The 15,476-nt window shown below is 59.9% G+C and overlaps 2 protein-coding genes across 3 annotated transcripts; both read left to right on the top strand.

The window, feature by feature from the left end:
• Positions 1–133: 133 nt before the first annotated feature.
• On the top strand, positions 134–9,016 carry MPL (MPL proto-oncogene, thrombopoietin receptor). Of its 2 annotated transcripts, none has more exons than XR_013931211.1 (12): positions 134–2,051; positions 4,192–4,321; positions 4,652–4,827; positions 5,031–5,296; positions 5,373–5,529; positions 5,696–5,825; positions 6,153–6,325; positions 6,435–6,577; positions 6,732–6,891; positions 7,065–7,152; positions 7,264–7,962; positions 8,876–9,016. XR_013931211.1 is itself a non-coding variant. In XM_080406897.1 (12 exons), exons 1-12 carry the CDS (start codon positions 1,949–1,951, stop codon positions 7,629–7,631), a joined length of 1,890 nt encoding a protein of 629 aa, XP_080263023.1. In that variant the 5' UTR covers positions 134–1,948; the 3' UTR covers positions 7,632–7,671. The 2 variants fall into 2 exon arrangements, 1 of the variants encoding a protein (XP_080263023.1); XM_080406897.1 differs by lacking the exon at positions 8,876–9,016 and having other exon boundaries at positions 6,732–6,915; positions 7,002–7,152; positions 7,264–7,351; positions 7,443–7,671.
• Positions 8,880–13,952, top strand: CDC20 (cell division cycle 20; the record flags this gene model as incomplete). The annotated part of the gene is made up of 10 exons (XM_080406917.1): positions 8,880–9,072; positions 9,615–9,760; positions 10,499–10,595; positions 11,124–11,252; positions 11,618–11,814; positions 12,163–12,257; positions 12,597–12,828; positions 12,941–13,066; positions 13,223–13,340; positions 13,692–13,952. 10 exons carry the CDS (start codon positions 8,880–8,882, stop codon positions 13,865–13,867), a joined length of 1,509 nt encoding a protein of 502 aa, XP_080263043.1. The 3' UTR covers positions 13,868–13,952.
• Between the last annotated feature and the right edge of the window lie 1,524 nt (positions 13,953–15,476).

Raw genomic sequence — 15,476 nt, 5'->3', positions numbered from 1 at the left:
AGGAGGGGAGGTGGAGACCCAGCTCTTCCCCCTTGATGGCACCAGGGAATAGGATGTGGGGCCCCAACGGTCTGCTGCTGTGGTGGGCACTCTTCGGAATCCTGTCCCCATTGGGGTCCCCTGATGATCCCCAGGGACGCCCCAGCACACCCTGAAAAGTCCCAGGTGTCATCATGCGATGGGGGTGTGTTTTCTTAGTATGCAATGGGGATCTCTGCTCCTGCAATTTAAGATTTTGTCTGGTCCCCAAGGGACAGACTATGTCCTTCCTCTGCGCAACTGCCTCTCATGTGCTTGAAAACTGTTCCTGCGCCTTCTCCTCAGTTGTCTGCTCTTCATGGGGATGGCCCTGCTCCTCTGGCCAGCCCCTGCAGGGCTGTGCAGCTCTGCACCCTTCCCGCCCTGGCCACCCGGTGCCTGCCCAGCGCTGCGCCGAGCGTTGGGTAACTTCCCACGTATTGCAAAGGGACGATCATGTTCAACCAGCCTGCCTGAACACATGCTGCTGGGGTGATTCTCTCTCATGTGGCAGTCCCTCACGGACCACTGGGGCTCTGTGCTGACCCTCTTGTGGGAGCTCCTGTCCCTGGCTGCGGTCCCTCATCCTGGGACAAGGATGAGGAAGACATGGGGTGGGCTTCATCTCTGCTGGCTTCAGCTTGCTAAGCCCTAGGTGTGCCACCTAGCCGCCCACCTAGCTGTCTTCTGCGGTCTGTGGGAAGCAAGGGCTGCTCCTCCAGAGCCCAGTATCCCCACCAAGGGCAGGGGGATTTGCATTTGCCCTTCCGGGCAAGAGTCTTTTTTCCCCCAGAAGGTGTTTCGACCCTGTCAATACCATTTTGATTTTCCATTCTGGCTTCCAGTGCTCTTTGGTGTGAGCTGCAGCCCTTAGTAAGCAGTCTCTGCCCCATCGCTGAGGTGCCCAGTGAAACAGTGACGGGGACTGGCCCACACAGGCAACCTGACATGTGCCACCACCTCTGCACCTCCTCTGCTGCCAGCCAGAAACAGCATCTGAGGCAGCGTCATCAGCCCTGCTCAAACCAAGGGCTTCCTGCTTTTTGCCTCCCTGATGGCAAAGCCCAGTAGCCAGACGAAGGAAGTGGAACTGGTTTGACAAAATTTGACTGTGACAAATTGGTACTGGCTGTTCTCATCTCCCCTCAGTGCCTCCAGTGCTGTCCCTGGCTGCAGGGCAAGGAAAAGCCAACCCACCCTTGGCATGGTGGGGACACATGTGTGAGTGGCTCCTCGTGCCCAGCTGGTGCTCCCCGGGCTGCGCCGCGGTGCTGCGCCCTGGCAGGGCAGGACACCCCTCCAGCCACCCGCGCTGAGCAGTGGTGGTGGACTGGCATGAGGTTGAGCATGTCTGCAGGACCCCACCATGGCGGCCCCGCTCCTGCACCAGCACCGCTAGTTATCTGCGTGGGTCCTGCTAATGCCCCCTGTGCCTGCAGCTCTCCTCCCAGCACAGCCACGGGGACGGTGCTGCTGGGCCATGCAGAGCAGACCCAGTGCACACTGGTGCCAGGCAGCACAGGGCGGGATGGAGCCAGAGCAGCCACCCCATGTCCCATGCTCCCACGTGCCTGCAGCCCCCAGGAGCCTGCCCTGCTCTGCACAGGGGCCTCCCTGGTTTCTCAGGCGTTGTTTTTCTTCCTACCCCAGCCTCTCGGCATGCCGGTAGCCACAAGGGCAGGACGTGCCGCCTATCTGATAGGAGCAGTCTCTCTTGGCACTGCGGCTCGTGGCGGAGGGGCCGCAGCACCGTGGTTTTGGGCACAGGGAAGTGCTGGTGATGGGGCGGGGGGAGCCTCCAGCCAGGCTTCCTGAGCTGCACAGCCACCACTTCCCAGATAAAGGTATCACCCGGAGGAGCTGCAGCAGCTCTCAGGGTGCTGGGAAGGGCTGAGCGTTGCACGCACAGCCCTGGCACACGCGTTGCAGGATGGCAGCCTGCCTGTGCCAGGGCTGGGTGCTCTCGCTGCTCCCTGCCGTCCTGCTCAGCCTCCACAGCCCGCCGCCGGCCCCTGAGCCAGTGACATCACAAGGTAGGTCCTTGGGGCCATTTTCTCCTCTAAGGATAGGCCGGACAGGAGCTGGCATGCTGGGCATGAGCAGCGAGCACCTCGTTGCAGCCAAAATCTGCAGGGTTGGAGAGGGGGCATCCCAGGAGGGTGTGCACGGGATGTTCAGGGTAGGTGATGGAGCCCCCTTCTCAGCCATGGGACACTCTGGGGTGCCCACAGCAAAAGGACATCCCTGCTCCCTGCAGGCAGGACCTGGCAGCCCCCAGGTGCCCCTTTGGGATCACAGCCTGGGGCTCCCAGTCCCACACAGGTAGCAGAGGGGCTCCTGCTCATCAAAAGTTCTTGGAGTTACGATGACAAGGGTCTGCACAAAATTCAAGCAAAAGTCTGGTGGCACAGCTGTGCACCGCGGGTTACGTGGCAGCACTGCCAGGATAATCCCAACGCTCCCACACCAGCCTTGACATGACGTTACTGCCACACCGAGCATCCTCAGCTCAGCTGCTAGCTGGCCCCAGCCCGGCTTACTGCGCCTGGCAGAGCTGCTTCCCAGCTTTCTCCAATTTTAGGCCTGTCCATGATCTCTTTGAGCCCCTTGTTAGCCCCTTTTTTAACACTTTCTGTAACATCATAAAAAGCAGTTTAACTGAGCAGAATCCTATCGATCTCCTGCTTGTCTCTCCAGCCCCACCCCAAGTCTCTGGCCATGGCAGGCTCGGGAGCACGTTCCGAGTCACCCCGTAGGGGCAATGGGAGGAAGGTCAGGGTTGGGCTCATCCCTCCCCTGCCCACAGCCTCTGCAACATCACCATGCCCCGAGCCCACTGCTGGCTTGGCAGTGCCACTGCCCAGGCGTGGCTGCTGTGGGCTGCAGACCTGTGTGGGTGCTCTTCCTAGGAAACGATCTGCGCCCAGCAAAGATGCTCTGGTAGCCCCACTGGACTGGGGTGGCCTCTCACCAATGCCATGGGTCCCTGTGCCACTAGGCTGCTGGGACCTGGCCACCCCGTCCCCTGGTACTAGTGGCTGGTGCGGTCATGGAGCTGCTATGAAGCCTGGGGTGGGGTGCGAAAAGGGAAGAGGTGGGGGGGGGCTGTGGCCAGTGGCAGGGGACATGGACTGGGGGTGGAATGCAATGCAGGGCTAGGAAAGGAGGGACAGGGCTGAGAAGTCAGGGCAAAGAAGGGACAGGGAGAGCAGAAGGACACTGAGAAGGTGGCAAGGACATTTGGGGACTGTCACTTATTCTTCACCCAGGGTAAGCTCAACTGACATTGCGGGGGGGGGTGGGGGGGTGTAGCAGAGAATGGATGCACTCAGCACATGGAACAGAGCCAAGTGTTGGCAGGGGGCTTGTTGTGGGGTCCTGCAGCTGGGGAGAGCCCCTGGGGAGGAGGACACATCCCAGGAGGAAGAGGAGGAGGAAGAGGGCTGGAGCAGGTCCCAGGGCAGAGGCAGTGGGGGAGATGAGAGTGCTGGAGCAATGCTGGGGGCAATGAGGCCACTCCTGTGCTTCACACATTGTCATCTTGGGGCTGTCCTCTCTTCCCTGACCTCAGGGACAGGTGCCCATGTGCTAGCCAAGCCACTGGTGCTTGGGATGGAGATCCCACAGAGATGAGCTCCAGCTCATCCCTGCAACAACAGGGAGAGCAGCTTGCTAAGTGGAGCAGAGAAACCCACAACCCCCTAAGCAGTCCCTGGGCTGGGGTTTGAGCATCACCCCCTGCTCAGGACCACACACCCCCACAGCAGCCCCAGGCCCTTTCCCTCTCCCCAGGGCGCTGCTCCTCCTTATCTCGCTTCCGCGCACCTTCCGGTGCGAGCAGGGCAGGGGTGCTTCCCCCCGATCCCCGGGCCCTGAGCCCCGCTCCGACCACAGGGCTATTTTGGGATGTTTGTTTGTCCCAAAGGACCCCGCGTGCTACAGTGGGGGTGGCCAGCAGGGAGCCCTGCCGCCAGCCAGGAGCCCAGTGCCAGCCAGCAGGCATGCCGTGTCCCTCCCTGCCCTGCCAAGCAGGCCATGCCCACACTGCCCCAGGTGCCTGCACAGACTGGCCCAGGGGGCAGCTGGTCAGTGGGCATGGGGCAGGGGGACACCCACAGGTGAGGCGGGGACAAGTTTGTGCCCAGGGGCTCCTTCATGCCCACACTCTCCCAGATGCTGCGCTGCTGGCGGGAGTGCCTGAGGACATCCTCTGCTTCTCTCGCTCCTTTGAGGACCTCACCTGCTTCTGGGATGAGGAGGCGGCAGCAAGCGGGATGTGCCACTTCTACTACTGGTACAGCAGGTAGGAGGTGGCGGGGACACAAGCCAGCCTCTCCCTTGCCTGCACAGAGAGCAGCAGGGTCAGGGTGCTGCAGCTGTCTGTGCCATCCCGGTGGCTCCCAGCTGCAAGGAGAGATGGTGGAGAGCCCTCAGGAGATACACAGCAGTCACCACATACCCTGCAGCAGGACTGGGACCTTGGCTGTCCCTCAGACCTACGGGGACTGCCTGCAGTGGATGGGTGCACAAGGAAGGAGCTGGTCTCAGTGCCGTGCCCCAGGTCCCCTCTACTCCAGCCTGGTCCTGGGCAGGAGGCATGGGGTGCTGCAGCACCCTGCTCTCCATTCCTCAGGGACATGCCCACAGCATGCACAGTCTCTACATGGCGCCATGGAGCTGGTGGGACACGGCACGCCTGTATGTTCCCTGGCCAGGATGTGCGTCTCTTTACCCAACTGCACCTCCGTGTCCTGGATGCCACCACCAACCAGACCAAGTACTGGCGGGAGCTCAGCGTGGATGCGGTGGGTGAGTCCATCCCACTGAGCAATACTCCTGTGGCACCAGGACAGTCCCCAGACCTTGGTCCCCTGCCCTTCTGCCCGCTGTGGGGGCTGGCAGCACCCTGCAGAGAAGCAGCCCTGGGGGACCACTGTCTGTCCCCCAGCAGGACCAGGGGATGCCCAGACAGGGGCTTCCGCAGGACAAATGTCCCAACACGTTCCCTGCAGGTCTCATCGCTCCCCCAGCAAACATCACAGCCTGCTGGGCTGGGGCTGCAGGGCAGCTCTGTGTGTCATGGCAGCCCCCGCTCGCAGACTACCTGAACTTCTTCCTCTACGAGGTGCAGTACTGCCCTGCCAGCTCCCCAGAGATGCTGTGCAGCACCACGCTGGACCCCAGCGGGCAGCACCTCGGGGACCCCTCCAGCCAGCCAGCCGTCAGCACCCACGCACCCATGGCCAGGGCAGCCACAGCCTCCCTGGGAGCGCGGCAGGTACATAGAGGGGCCAGGGATGGGCAGGGGGATTTGGGAGCCGCAGCCGCTCCCCAGCCTGATCCCTCTCCTGCAGGAGCTGGTCCAGACCAACACCTGGGTGGTCCTCCAGAACCTGCAGCCAGGGGTGAGGTACCACATCCAGGTGCGCAGCAAGCCAGATGGCACCTCCTTGGATGGTGTCTGGGGGCCCTGGTCTCAGGCAGTGGCTGCGGAGACACCCCACTCCTCCGGTGAGTGGCCATCCCCACTGCCGGGGTGCTGGCAGGCACAGCAGGGAGACAACTACACCTGGGGCTGTGAGGAGTGGGGGTCTGGGGATAGGTGAGGTGCAGCACCCAGGTTTTGGGGGGTTAGGAGGAAGCAACCCCCTCCCTGCCCTGGCTCTCACCTGCCCAGGAGACATCGGGCTGCACTGCAGCACCCCTGACTTGCAGCACGTGCTCTGCGAGTGGAGCTGGGACCCCACAGAGACCAGCAGCTCCCACCAACTCTTCTACCGGCCACCTCCAAGCAGGGCTGGCACAAGGTAAGAGGCATGGCAGGGACACGGTGCTCAGGCAGAAGGGCAGCACATCCCAGGGATTGCTGGCCCTGCTCAGTGTCCCACATCCCACGCTGTGCCACACGGCCCTGTGCCCCGCTCTGCCCTACCACCATCGACTTCATACCTCCCCATCATCACTCCCAGCCACACTGACCCCTCTGACTATGGGCAGCACTGGCTTTCCTTGGCACGTGCAGGAGCGAGGCAGCACTGGCTGCAGGGGCAGGGTGGCCCCTGAGCAGGGCTGGCAGCAGGCAAGGGGAAGGGGGCTGCTAAGGTGGGCTGACTGGCTCCCTGCTCTTTGCGCAGGGAAGATGCATGGCACCGGTGCAAGGAGGCGAGTGTGAGGGCACAAGGCACCCATGTCTGCACTTTCCAGCCCAGGGCTGGCAGCACCATCTCCGTCCTGGTGAACATCACCCGGCCCCTCGCACTGCCCACGCTCAGCTACTTCAAGGAGCCCTTCTGGCTGCATGAGGCCGGTGAGTCCCAGCACCTCTGTGGCCTCTGCCCTTGTCCACGCCCAGTTCATGGTGGACACAGCGTCCCATGTCCCGTTCCATGGCAGTGACACATCCCTGTCCCCAACAGTGCTCACAGATGCCCCACAGCTCGTGCAGGCAACAGTGTCACAGGGCCGGCTGAGCCTGCAGTGGCTGCCACCCCTGGAGGCACTGGCAGAGCAGCTGGAATACCAGGTCCGCTATGGCGTGGAGAACAGCCACGACTGGAAGGTGAGGCATGGCCAGGGCTCCCCTGAGCAGCGCTGCCCACCTCTGCTGCTGGCACATGGCCCACACGGGGTCAGGCAGGACCAGCTTGTACCCCAGCGCTGCCCCTTGGCCGCTCCACAGCGGCCATCATCTCCAGCTCGGCTGTGCCCCACAGGTCCTGCAGGTCCCGCGGGCAGCCAGGAAAGAAGTCCTTGACCTACGGCCAGGCGCCCGCTACCATGCCCAGGTGCGGGCCCAGCCCAGCGGGCCATGGTACCAGGGCAGCTGGAGCGCCTGGTCCAAACCTGTGGTGGTTGATGCCACGGCCGATGCGGGTAAGGGACAGGGCAGGAGCGGAGGCGGAGGCCGGAGGCGCCACACGGCTGATAGCAGAAGACTGAGAATGTTTGACATGGGATGGGTAGCACCAGGCAGAGGGTGACAGGCCCGCAAAGGGCTCGGTGGGTCCGGAGAGGCCTCCAGTCCCAGCGTTCCCCCCCCGGTGCAGGTTGGATCATCCCGAGTGTTACGGTGGTTCCACTGCTGTTCACAGGAGTGCTCCTGGGGCTGCGCTGCACCTTCCCCTCCCTCTACAGGTAAGGGCTGTGCCTGGGGCAGGCGGGGCGGCCGGCACCAGCCCCCAGCACCCTGCCCGCCGCGTCAGGGCACCCCAAAGCTGAGGTCTGCCTTCGACAACCCCCTCCCAGCAACGTGAAGCAGAAGCTGTGGCCCCCCGTCCCCGACCTGCACCGCGCCCTGGGCAGCTTCCTCCAGGAAAGCAGCAAGCACGGCGAGGTGAGCGGGCCGGGGCAGCGCCCGCCGCGGCCGAGCCCCCCGGGGGCAGCTCGAAGGGCAGCGCCCACCGCGCCCCCTCCGTGTCCCCCAGGCCAACGCCTTCTACAAGCAGCCGCCGGAGGAGGAGGCCGTCCTGCCCTGCCTGCTGGAGGTGCTGCCCGGCCCACGGCGGGAGGCGACCGCGCCGCCGGAGCACGCCGCCGGCCGGCTGCCCAGCACCGACATCGCCAACCAGTCCTACCTGCTCATGAGCGGCTGGGAGCCGCGCGGGCCGCCCTGAGCCGGCCCCCCCGCCCGAACATAAACGCGAGGCACATCCACCCGGTCTCCTCGCTCCTTCGCGGCGCCCGCCCCGCCCCCCGGTCCCGCGGGAAGCGGAGCAGCGCACGCCCCGCCGCGAGCCCCTCCGCCCGCCTACTAACGGCACCCGTAGCCGCCCGCCGGGGAGAGCCCCGCCCCGCGGCCCAGCCAATCGCGACCCGAGCGCGGTGGTTGCTATAGCAGTGCGCGGCGGTTGGGTTTGAAGCAGCCAATAGGAGGAGCGGCAGTTGCGGGGTTTAAATGCAGCGGCGGTGGAGAAGGGCCGGGCGAGTCTCGGCCGCAAGGCGGAGGTGAGGGGCGGCCGGCCGGCGGCGAGGGCAGCGGCAGGTGGGGAGGGCTGGTACTGCGGGGGGTCCGGGGGAGCCTGAGGAGTCGTCCGGGGGGCTGTGGTGAAGCGGCGGGGGGGGGTCTTCGGTGGTGAAGAGGGCCCTGGGGAGCAGCTTGAGAATCTCCTGAGGTGGAAGGGGCCCGGAGGAGCGGTCTGTGGGGGGGAGGGGGAGCGGCCTGAGGTGGAGGGGGCCCGGAGGAGCGGCCTGGGGGGGGGGGCCGTTCTGAGGTGGAGGGGGCCCGGAGGAGCGGCCTGCGGGGGGGAGGGGGGGCGGCCTGAGGTGGAGGGGGCCGGGGGGAGCGGCCTGAGGTGCAGGGGGGCGTCCTGAGGTGGAGGGGGCCCGGAGGAGCGGCCTGGGGGGGGCCGTTCTGAGGTGGAGGGGGCCCGGGGGGGGGGGGCGGCCTGAGGTGGAGGGGGCCCGGAGGAGCGGCCTGGGGGGGGCCGTTCTGAGGTGGAGGGGGCCCGGGGGGGGGGGCCGTTCTGAGGTGGAGGGGGCCCGGGGGGGGGGGGCGGCCTGAGGTGGAGGGGGCCCGGGGGGGGGGGGCGGCCTGAGGTGGAGGGGGCCCGGGGGGGGGGGGCGGCCTGAGGTGGAGGGGGCCCGGGGGGGGGGGGCGGCCTGAGGTGGAGGGGGCCCGGGGGGGGGGCGGCCTGAGGTGGAGGGGGCCCGGGGGGGGGGGGCGGCCTGAGGGGGAGGGGGCCCGGGGGGGGGGCGGCCTGAGGGGGAGGGGGCCCGGGGGGGGGCGGCCTGAGGTGGAGGGGGCCGGCCTGAGGTGGAGGGGGCCCGGGGGGGGGCGGCCTGAGGGGGGACCCGGCGGAGGAGGGCTGCAGCCCGGCCGGTGACCCTGCGCGGCCCTGCTGACGCCGCCCGCCCGCAGCACCATGGCGCAGTTCCTGTTCGAGGCCGACCTGCACGGGCTGCTGAAGCTGGACGCGCCGATCCCGAACGCGCCGCCCGCGCGGTGGCAGCGCAAGGCCAAGGAGAACGGCGCCCTGGGGCCCAACCCCGCCGCCGTGTCGCCCATGAAGCCGGCCAATCGCTCCTACAGCAGCAAGACACCATCCCAGACACCCGGTGAGCGGCAGGGACCGGCGGAGTTGGTTAGGTGGGGACAGCGTGGTCTGGGCTGCTTGCCTGTATCTGTGGGGCTCTGGGGTCTGTGCCAGGCTGCCCTAGTCGGCTTCCTAGTCAGGCAGGAGGAGGTGGGCTATGCTGCCAGGCTCCTGGGAATCACCCACCTTCTCCCCACATGAGGTGGGCAGAGCTTTGTGCTCTGGGGCTGGCTGAACTACCTTGCTGGCACTGTTGTGTGTTGGGACAAATGCGGGTAAGACTGCTGTAACTATTTTTGTATCCTCCCCTTATCTGTGAACTCTGGGATTGTTGCGCTAAACCAAAGGAGTTGTCTCCTGGCAGTCCCTAACCAGAGCTTAATACAATTATACAGGGAGGTGCAAAAATGAGAGTTGTGACTGAATGCTGTGAGCTCCGAGTTCTGTTTGTCTGGAACTTGTCTAGTAGATGTGAGGTGGAAGAGTGCTGGGTTTTGCTGTTTCTTGTAAGCTCTAATACAGGCTGTTCAATAGATGTAAGACTACTTATGTGTGTGAATGCAGGTAAATCTGGATCCAAAATCCAGAGCACTCCAACAAGGGCCGGGGGGGATCGCTACATTCCCAACCGCAGCACTATGCAGATGGAGGTGGCCAACTTCCTCCTAACCAAAGAGAATGACCCTGCTGAGGAGTCACCTACCAAGAAGGTGAGCATCTTGCTAAGATGGCTACAATGATCACTACCAAACACCTAATCCTTCCTGGCCTTTTACAGAGAAGCAAACTGTAAGTTCAGCAGGCACATGGGGCTGACAGCCCCAGCCATCACTGCTTCCAGCTCTGGGCTTCAGGAGCCTAGGATGAGGTGGAAGCTCTAGAGCCTGAAGATGGCACAGGTACACAGATGCTACACAGGAGCCTGAGCATAGCTGCTCTGTAGGGTTGCTTCCCTAGGCACAGGGAAGAGCATAGAGCAGTACACCTCTGCTTCCACTCACTCTAGCCTCTGCTACTTCTGGTAGCAAAATTCAACTTTGGGCTAATGAGGCTTTAAAACAGAGCAGGCTACGGAGACAGAAAGCTGTGAGCCTGTGCACTGTGAAACTGCTGCTGGCAGCTATTTCAGGACAATGTCTACATAGGGAGCTATTCTGGAATGTCTACAGTGTTCTGAAATCTGTTTATGAAGCATTTGTCCCTTGTGGCTGTGGCTCTCCCCACTGGCAGTGAGACATTCAACTTGCCACTCTTATGTATGAAAACATGAGCAGGACAGTGTGCCAAAGTCTAAGGAAAGACTTTGACCTGCCTGCCTGTAGCTGACTTGCACAGCACTACGCCTGCTAGAAGGGGGCTTAGGTGTGTGCTCTGCCAACTGCAGTTCCAAGTGCAGCATGGGCTTAGTGTTTCAAATGCCTCTCACTGAGGGTGGTTTGTCTCTGTAGGAGCAACAGAAAGCCTGGGCAGTGAATCTGAATGGCTTTGATGTAGAAGAGGCAAAGATCCTCCGCCTCAGTGGAAAGCCGCAGAATGCTCCAGAAGGTATGATAACAGGGTCTGTGTGAGTTGACTCAGCTGGAGAGATCTGGGCAGGGGAACAGCAACACCAAGGCCTGGTGTGCTGGACACAGGAGAGATCAGCTGGCTTCACAGAGCTCCTGTGCACATTGGAATCTCCTGCCTTGGGGTTCTTGAGGCTGAAAGACTGCTTAACAACTACAGTGAATTTATTTACAAAAGTTGAAAGACTGCTAGTTGTTCACTTGTAGTAAAAGTGACAAACCTTCCTGAGGTCTGCAAAAGCTTCAGATTCTTTGCTGTGCACTTCTTAGCTTAACTGTTACTGAACATAATGGGATAGAGAAAACCAGGTGCCTGTCAGTTAAACTTGTTGCTGTGAATCAGGGATCTGGAGTTCATCCTGCCAGTGATGTTGACACTGCACTGTTCTGAGTGTATCTCTTCCCTCAGAACTTCACTTTCACTGGAAGGGATTTCTAGTTGGGTGAGCAGTGCTTAACTTGAAGGAAATAGTAACTTGTGCTAACAAATCTCTTCCTCTGCACACAGGCTATCAGAATAACCTGAAAGTGCTCTACAGTCAGAAACTGACACCTGGATCCAGCAGGAAGAATGGCAGATACATTCCCTCAATGCCAGACAGGATCCTGGATGCACCAGAGATCCGCAATGACTATTGTAAGTAGGCTGAAATGTTGAGTGTTGGGCATAGATTCATTCTCCATTGGAGTGCAGCTCCTAGGACAGTGTAAGTGGGCTGTTTCAGTATCTTAAGCACTTGGGCTGGAATATAGTGTTCCTGTGTAGCCATAATAGGAACAGTGGTCCAAAGTGCTATGTAAGTGACTTGGATCAGGGCTAACTGACACCACTAGCAGGGCATGGTGACACCCAGGTGTCCCCTTACCTGTATGTGCATGCTCACACGTGTGTGTGTGTGTGTGCATACACCTGGTGCAGGTGGAAGATCTGACATCAGCACTGGTGAAGAGCAGGGCTCTCCAGGTAAGCGGTGTGACCTGCATTGTTCTTCCAAACTATAGATCTGAATCTTATTGACTGGAGCTCTCAGAACTTCCTGGCCGTGGCTCTGGACGGCTCTGTCTATCTGTGGAATCACACCTCTGGGGAGATTATCCAGCTGCTGCAGATGGAGCATCCAGATGATTATGTTTCCTCTTTGTCATGGATTAAGGAAGGAAACTACCTTGCTGTTGGCACAAGTAACGCTGAGGTCCAGGTGAGTGCAGGAGTAAAACTAGAGGTGTTGTCTAGGGATTGCTGGAGCTGTGGAGCCTTGGGACAAAGGCCTGGCTAGCACAAGAGGAGCGCATGCACCCTGACTTGTCTTGACTGATGTGGGGTGGAAATTGCCTTGCATGCTGCAGCTGGTCACTGGCTGTGGATGAGTTTGGTTTTGCGTTTTTCTGACACCTGAAGGGAGTTAGCTTCTGTTCTGTAGGCATGCAAGATACAAGTGATCTCTGACAAAGCTGAATGCCAGAGCCTGTTCAGGGAGGTTTCTAGGGCAGTGCAACAGGGCTGGGTTTCTTCATCCTCTGAAGAACTTACTGCTCTGCTTCTCTAGCTATGGGACATACAACAACAGAAACGTCTCCGAAATATGACCAGCCATTCTTCCCGTGTGGGGTCTCTCAGCTGGAACAGCTACATCCTCTCCAGGTAAAGTAGTGTGTTGGGATGGGTGAGGGACTGTGTCCAGCTGTTGCAGATTTCTGTCCTAGATCTGTGAGTGGTGCAGGTTAGGGATGGCAGAGGGGAGACTGTCCTAGCTTGGGATTCTTACTCAGCCTGTTCTGTTGGGACTATGGGGAGAAGGCCTCTCTTGTCTTCAGCCCTTTGTGCTGAAGTTGTGAAGAGTTTCTGCAGCTGCTTTGCTCACACCAACAGGCCAGCAATGCTGGTAACACTGGCTGAAACCCAGTGGCAGGTGCAACAGTACAAAAATGAATTTTGCTGAAAATATTTGCCAGCCTGACCCTGCAAACCTTCTCTCCGCAGTGGGGCACGGACTGGCCACATCCACCACCATGATGTCAGAGTGGCTGACCATCATGTGGCCACACTTGCTGGCCACACACAGGAGGTGTGTGGACTCAAGTGGTCTCTAGATGGCCGTTACCTCGCCAGTGGTGGCAATGACAATCTGGTGAACATCTGGCCATGCACCCAGGGGGACAGTGGAGACTTTGCTCCTATACATACCTTCACTCAGCACCAGGGTGCTGTCAAGGTGAGTGCAGGGCTGCAGTGGACACATGTCTGTGTGCAAGGCAGACATGCAGCACTGGCTGTGTGCACAGGTTGCCTCTTGCATGTCTTAGAATTAACCTTTTTTTTCTCAGGCTGTGGCATGGTGTCCATGGCAGTCTAATGTTCTAGCCACTGGCGGTGGGACTAGTGACAGATATATCCGCATCTGGAATGTGTGCTCTGGTGCCTGCCTCAATGCTGTTGATGCCCATTCCCAGGTAAGACACAAACTTGGAGACAAACACCTTCTAGCAGGACACCTATGCAAAGCTGCTGGCTTCTGGGGCATGGGGAAGGTGGGAACCATGCTCATCTCTGGGTAGCGAGCATCAGCACATGTCGTTTGTCTGAACTGCGTTATTCACTCTTCCCAGGTCTGCTCTATCCTGTGGTCAACAAACTACAAGGAGTTCATTTCAGGCCATGGCTTTGCACAGAATCAGCTAGTTATATGGAAGTATCCAACAATGGCCAAGGTCACTGAGCTGCGAGGTAGGCTGGGACCTTTTGCCTGGGGAAGGGAGGGCTGCTAGAGGCTTGAGGCAGCTGTAGTCCTTGGTTTGAGCAGACTGGTGATCCAGCCTGGAGCACTGCTGATGCAGCATGGTGCCTAGCATGCTGCTAGAGGGAGGCACTCCTGTGAGCTGCTGGAAAAGCGCTGTTGCTCCAAAGGCATGCTGAGGATGTGAATTCATGCTGCTGCAGCATGGCGTAGGGAGAGCTGTGCAAACTGGTGGTGCTCATGGGGCATACATTTACTCCTGTATCTATTCTGTTAGAACCAGCTGGACCACAGCATGTGGTGATCAGGCCAGCCCTGACTGCACACCTCTTCCTTCCCAGGTCACACTGCTAGAGTCCTGAATCTGACTATGAGCCCTGATGGTGCAACGGTGGCCTCAGCAGCTGCTGATGAAACACTACGGCTCTGGCGCTGTTTTGAGATGGACCCCGTAAAGAAGAAGAAAGAGAGGGCAAATAGTGTCAAAAGCAGCATCATGTACCAGGGCATCAGATAAGTTCACAGGCCTGTTGTGGGAAGGGGAAAATCTTGGTTTACACACTGTACAGTATTTTAAATGTTAATAAAGTGCTTTAACTTGACTGGTTTTTTTATGGATGTGATGGAAGAGGCTGTGGCTTACAGAACCAAGCCCTTCCTCCCTGGAGTTTGGGGTCTGGGTGAGTGGTGGAGCTCTTGTTCTTAAGGTAGAGTTTGTAGGCAGCCTCAGCCTAGCACAGTCTTGAATTCCTAGGAGAAAAGGATGCTGTGACACTGCTGTGCTTGTCTGTCTGTTCCAGTTAAGGCAAGTATGTCATAGTCAGCTGCTGCACCACAGGGAAGCTGTAGCCTGGGTGACTTCCTAGCCCTCTGTTCCTGGTCAGGGCATGAAAACTGATACTTCCAGCAGTGGGGCTAGGAGGAAGTGGCCTCACCATGCCTCAGCTTCTACCAACCAGTGAACTGGCTCATGCCTATGGCAAGGCCCTCTACTCAGCAGCTGCCTGCTTTGGTGCCAGATGTGGGGAGGAGCAAGACTCAACTGAAAGCACAACATATGTGTCCCCAGCTTCTGCTGTGCCCTGTCTCTTGGCCAGATGCACCTTACTGTGCCTCTGCAGGCAACTACCAGCAGTTATTACCTGTGCTATTACCTTGTTCTTGGCAATCTGAGCTGCAGCATTGCCTGCATGCAGCAGTTAGTCTTGTTCTGCTACATGCAGCCTCTGTGCAGCAGCCAGTGCTGCTTGTTCTTACAGTGCTAGGGTAGAACAGCTACTTTTGCAGTAAGTGTAGTACTGAATTAAGGAGCCAAATGCTACTGGAAAAAAAGGAGGGTGCAGGGGCTGGAAACATACAGCAACAGCAGTAATCACTCCAAAGGCAAGAAAGGGGCTGGCAATGGTATGAAGCCTGATGCAAAACAAAATGTTGGTTTTGCTGGGGCAAACTTGGACAGCCATACAAGAGGCTCCCAAAGCACCATCAACCCAGTGCAGGGCCCTTAGTCATACATTCCTCCAGCAGCCCTGATCTCTGCTCTGCCCTCCCCTGCTGCTGAGGGAAAGCCGTAGTGCCAAGCTCAGGCTGCATAGGGGGAAGCAGGCAGCGCAACTCAGCTGACAGCTGGTAGAGCCTGATGCCCCAGCACCTGGCAAAATAAATTTTTTTCAGGCTGTTTTGCTAGTGCAAGCTGCAGGGAGCATATCTGAGCCTTTACCTGAGTAAAGCCGTGCTGCTCTGCAGCCAGTGTGATTGAGGTTGTGGGGCTGCACCAGACCCATCAAACCTGTCCTTGAGCTGCACCAGCGCTGCCAGGGACACTGTACAGCTGATTAGCACCTTGGCCTGTGCAAAGCAGCACAACAAAGCCCGTGCCTCCCATCGGCCTGTGATTAGCTGAAGGTGGATTATTAACTCTTTTCACCTTCCTCTCAGCACGGTGCCATGGTGTACCACCTGGCATGCGGCTCCTGCTCTGCCTCCTGAGCTTTAAGCCAGCTGCAGCCTTCAAAGGCAGGCAGCACTGGCACCTACTTGTGCTGTGACTAGCCTATGCACACCCCACACCCCCCAGAGCAGCCCCACACCTACTGCTGCTAGGGGGGGCACTCAGGCAACCACTT

Source organism: Falco punctatus (genome assembly GCF_963210335.1).
Source record: "Falco punctatus genome assembly, chromosome: 11".
NCBI classification, from domain to species: Eukaryota; Metazoa; Chordata; class Aves; order Falconiformes; family Falconidae; genus Falco; species Falco punctatus.
Note: the sequence above shows the minus strand (reverse complement) of the source record. Positions and strands in the feature narration are given on the sequence as shown.

Excerpts from the sequence above, each read along its gene's own strand:
- MPL (XM_080406897.1), top strand. The coding sequence starts at position 1,949 with ATGGCAGCCTGCCTGTGCCAGGGCTGGGTGCTCTCGCTGCTCCCTGCC. Across the intron at positions 4,828-5,030 it reads GCTCAGCGTGGATGCGGTGG|GTCTCATCGCTCCCCCAGCA; the intron begins GTGAGTCCATCC and ends CGTTCCCTGCAG. Across the intron at positions 5,530-5,695 it reads GGAGACACCCCACTCCTCCG|GAGACATCGGGCTGCACTGC; the intron begins GTGAGTGGCCAT and ends TCACCTGCCCAG.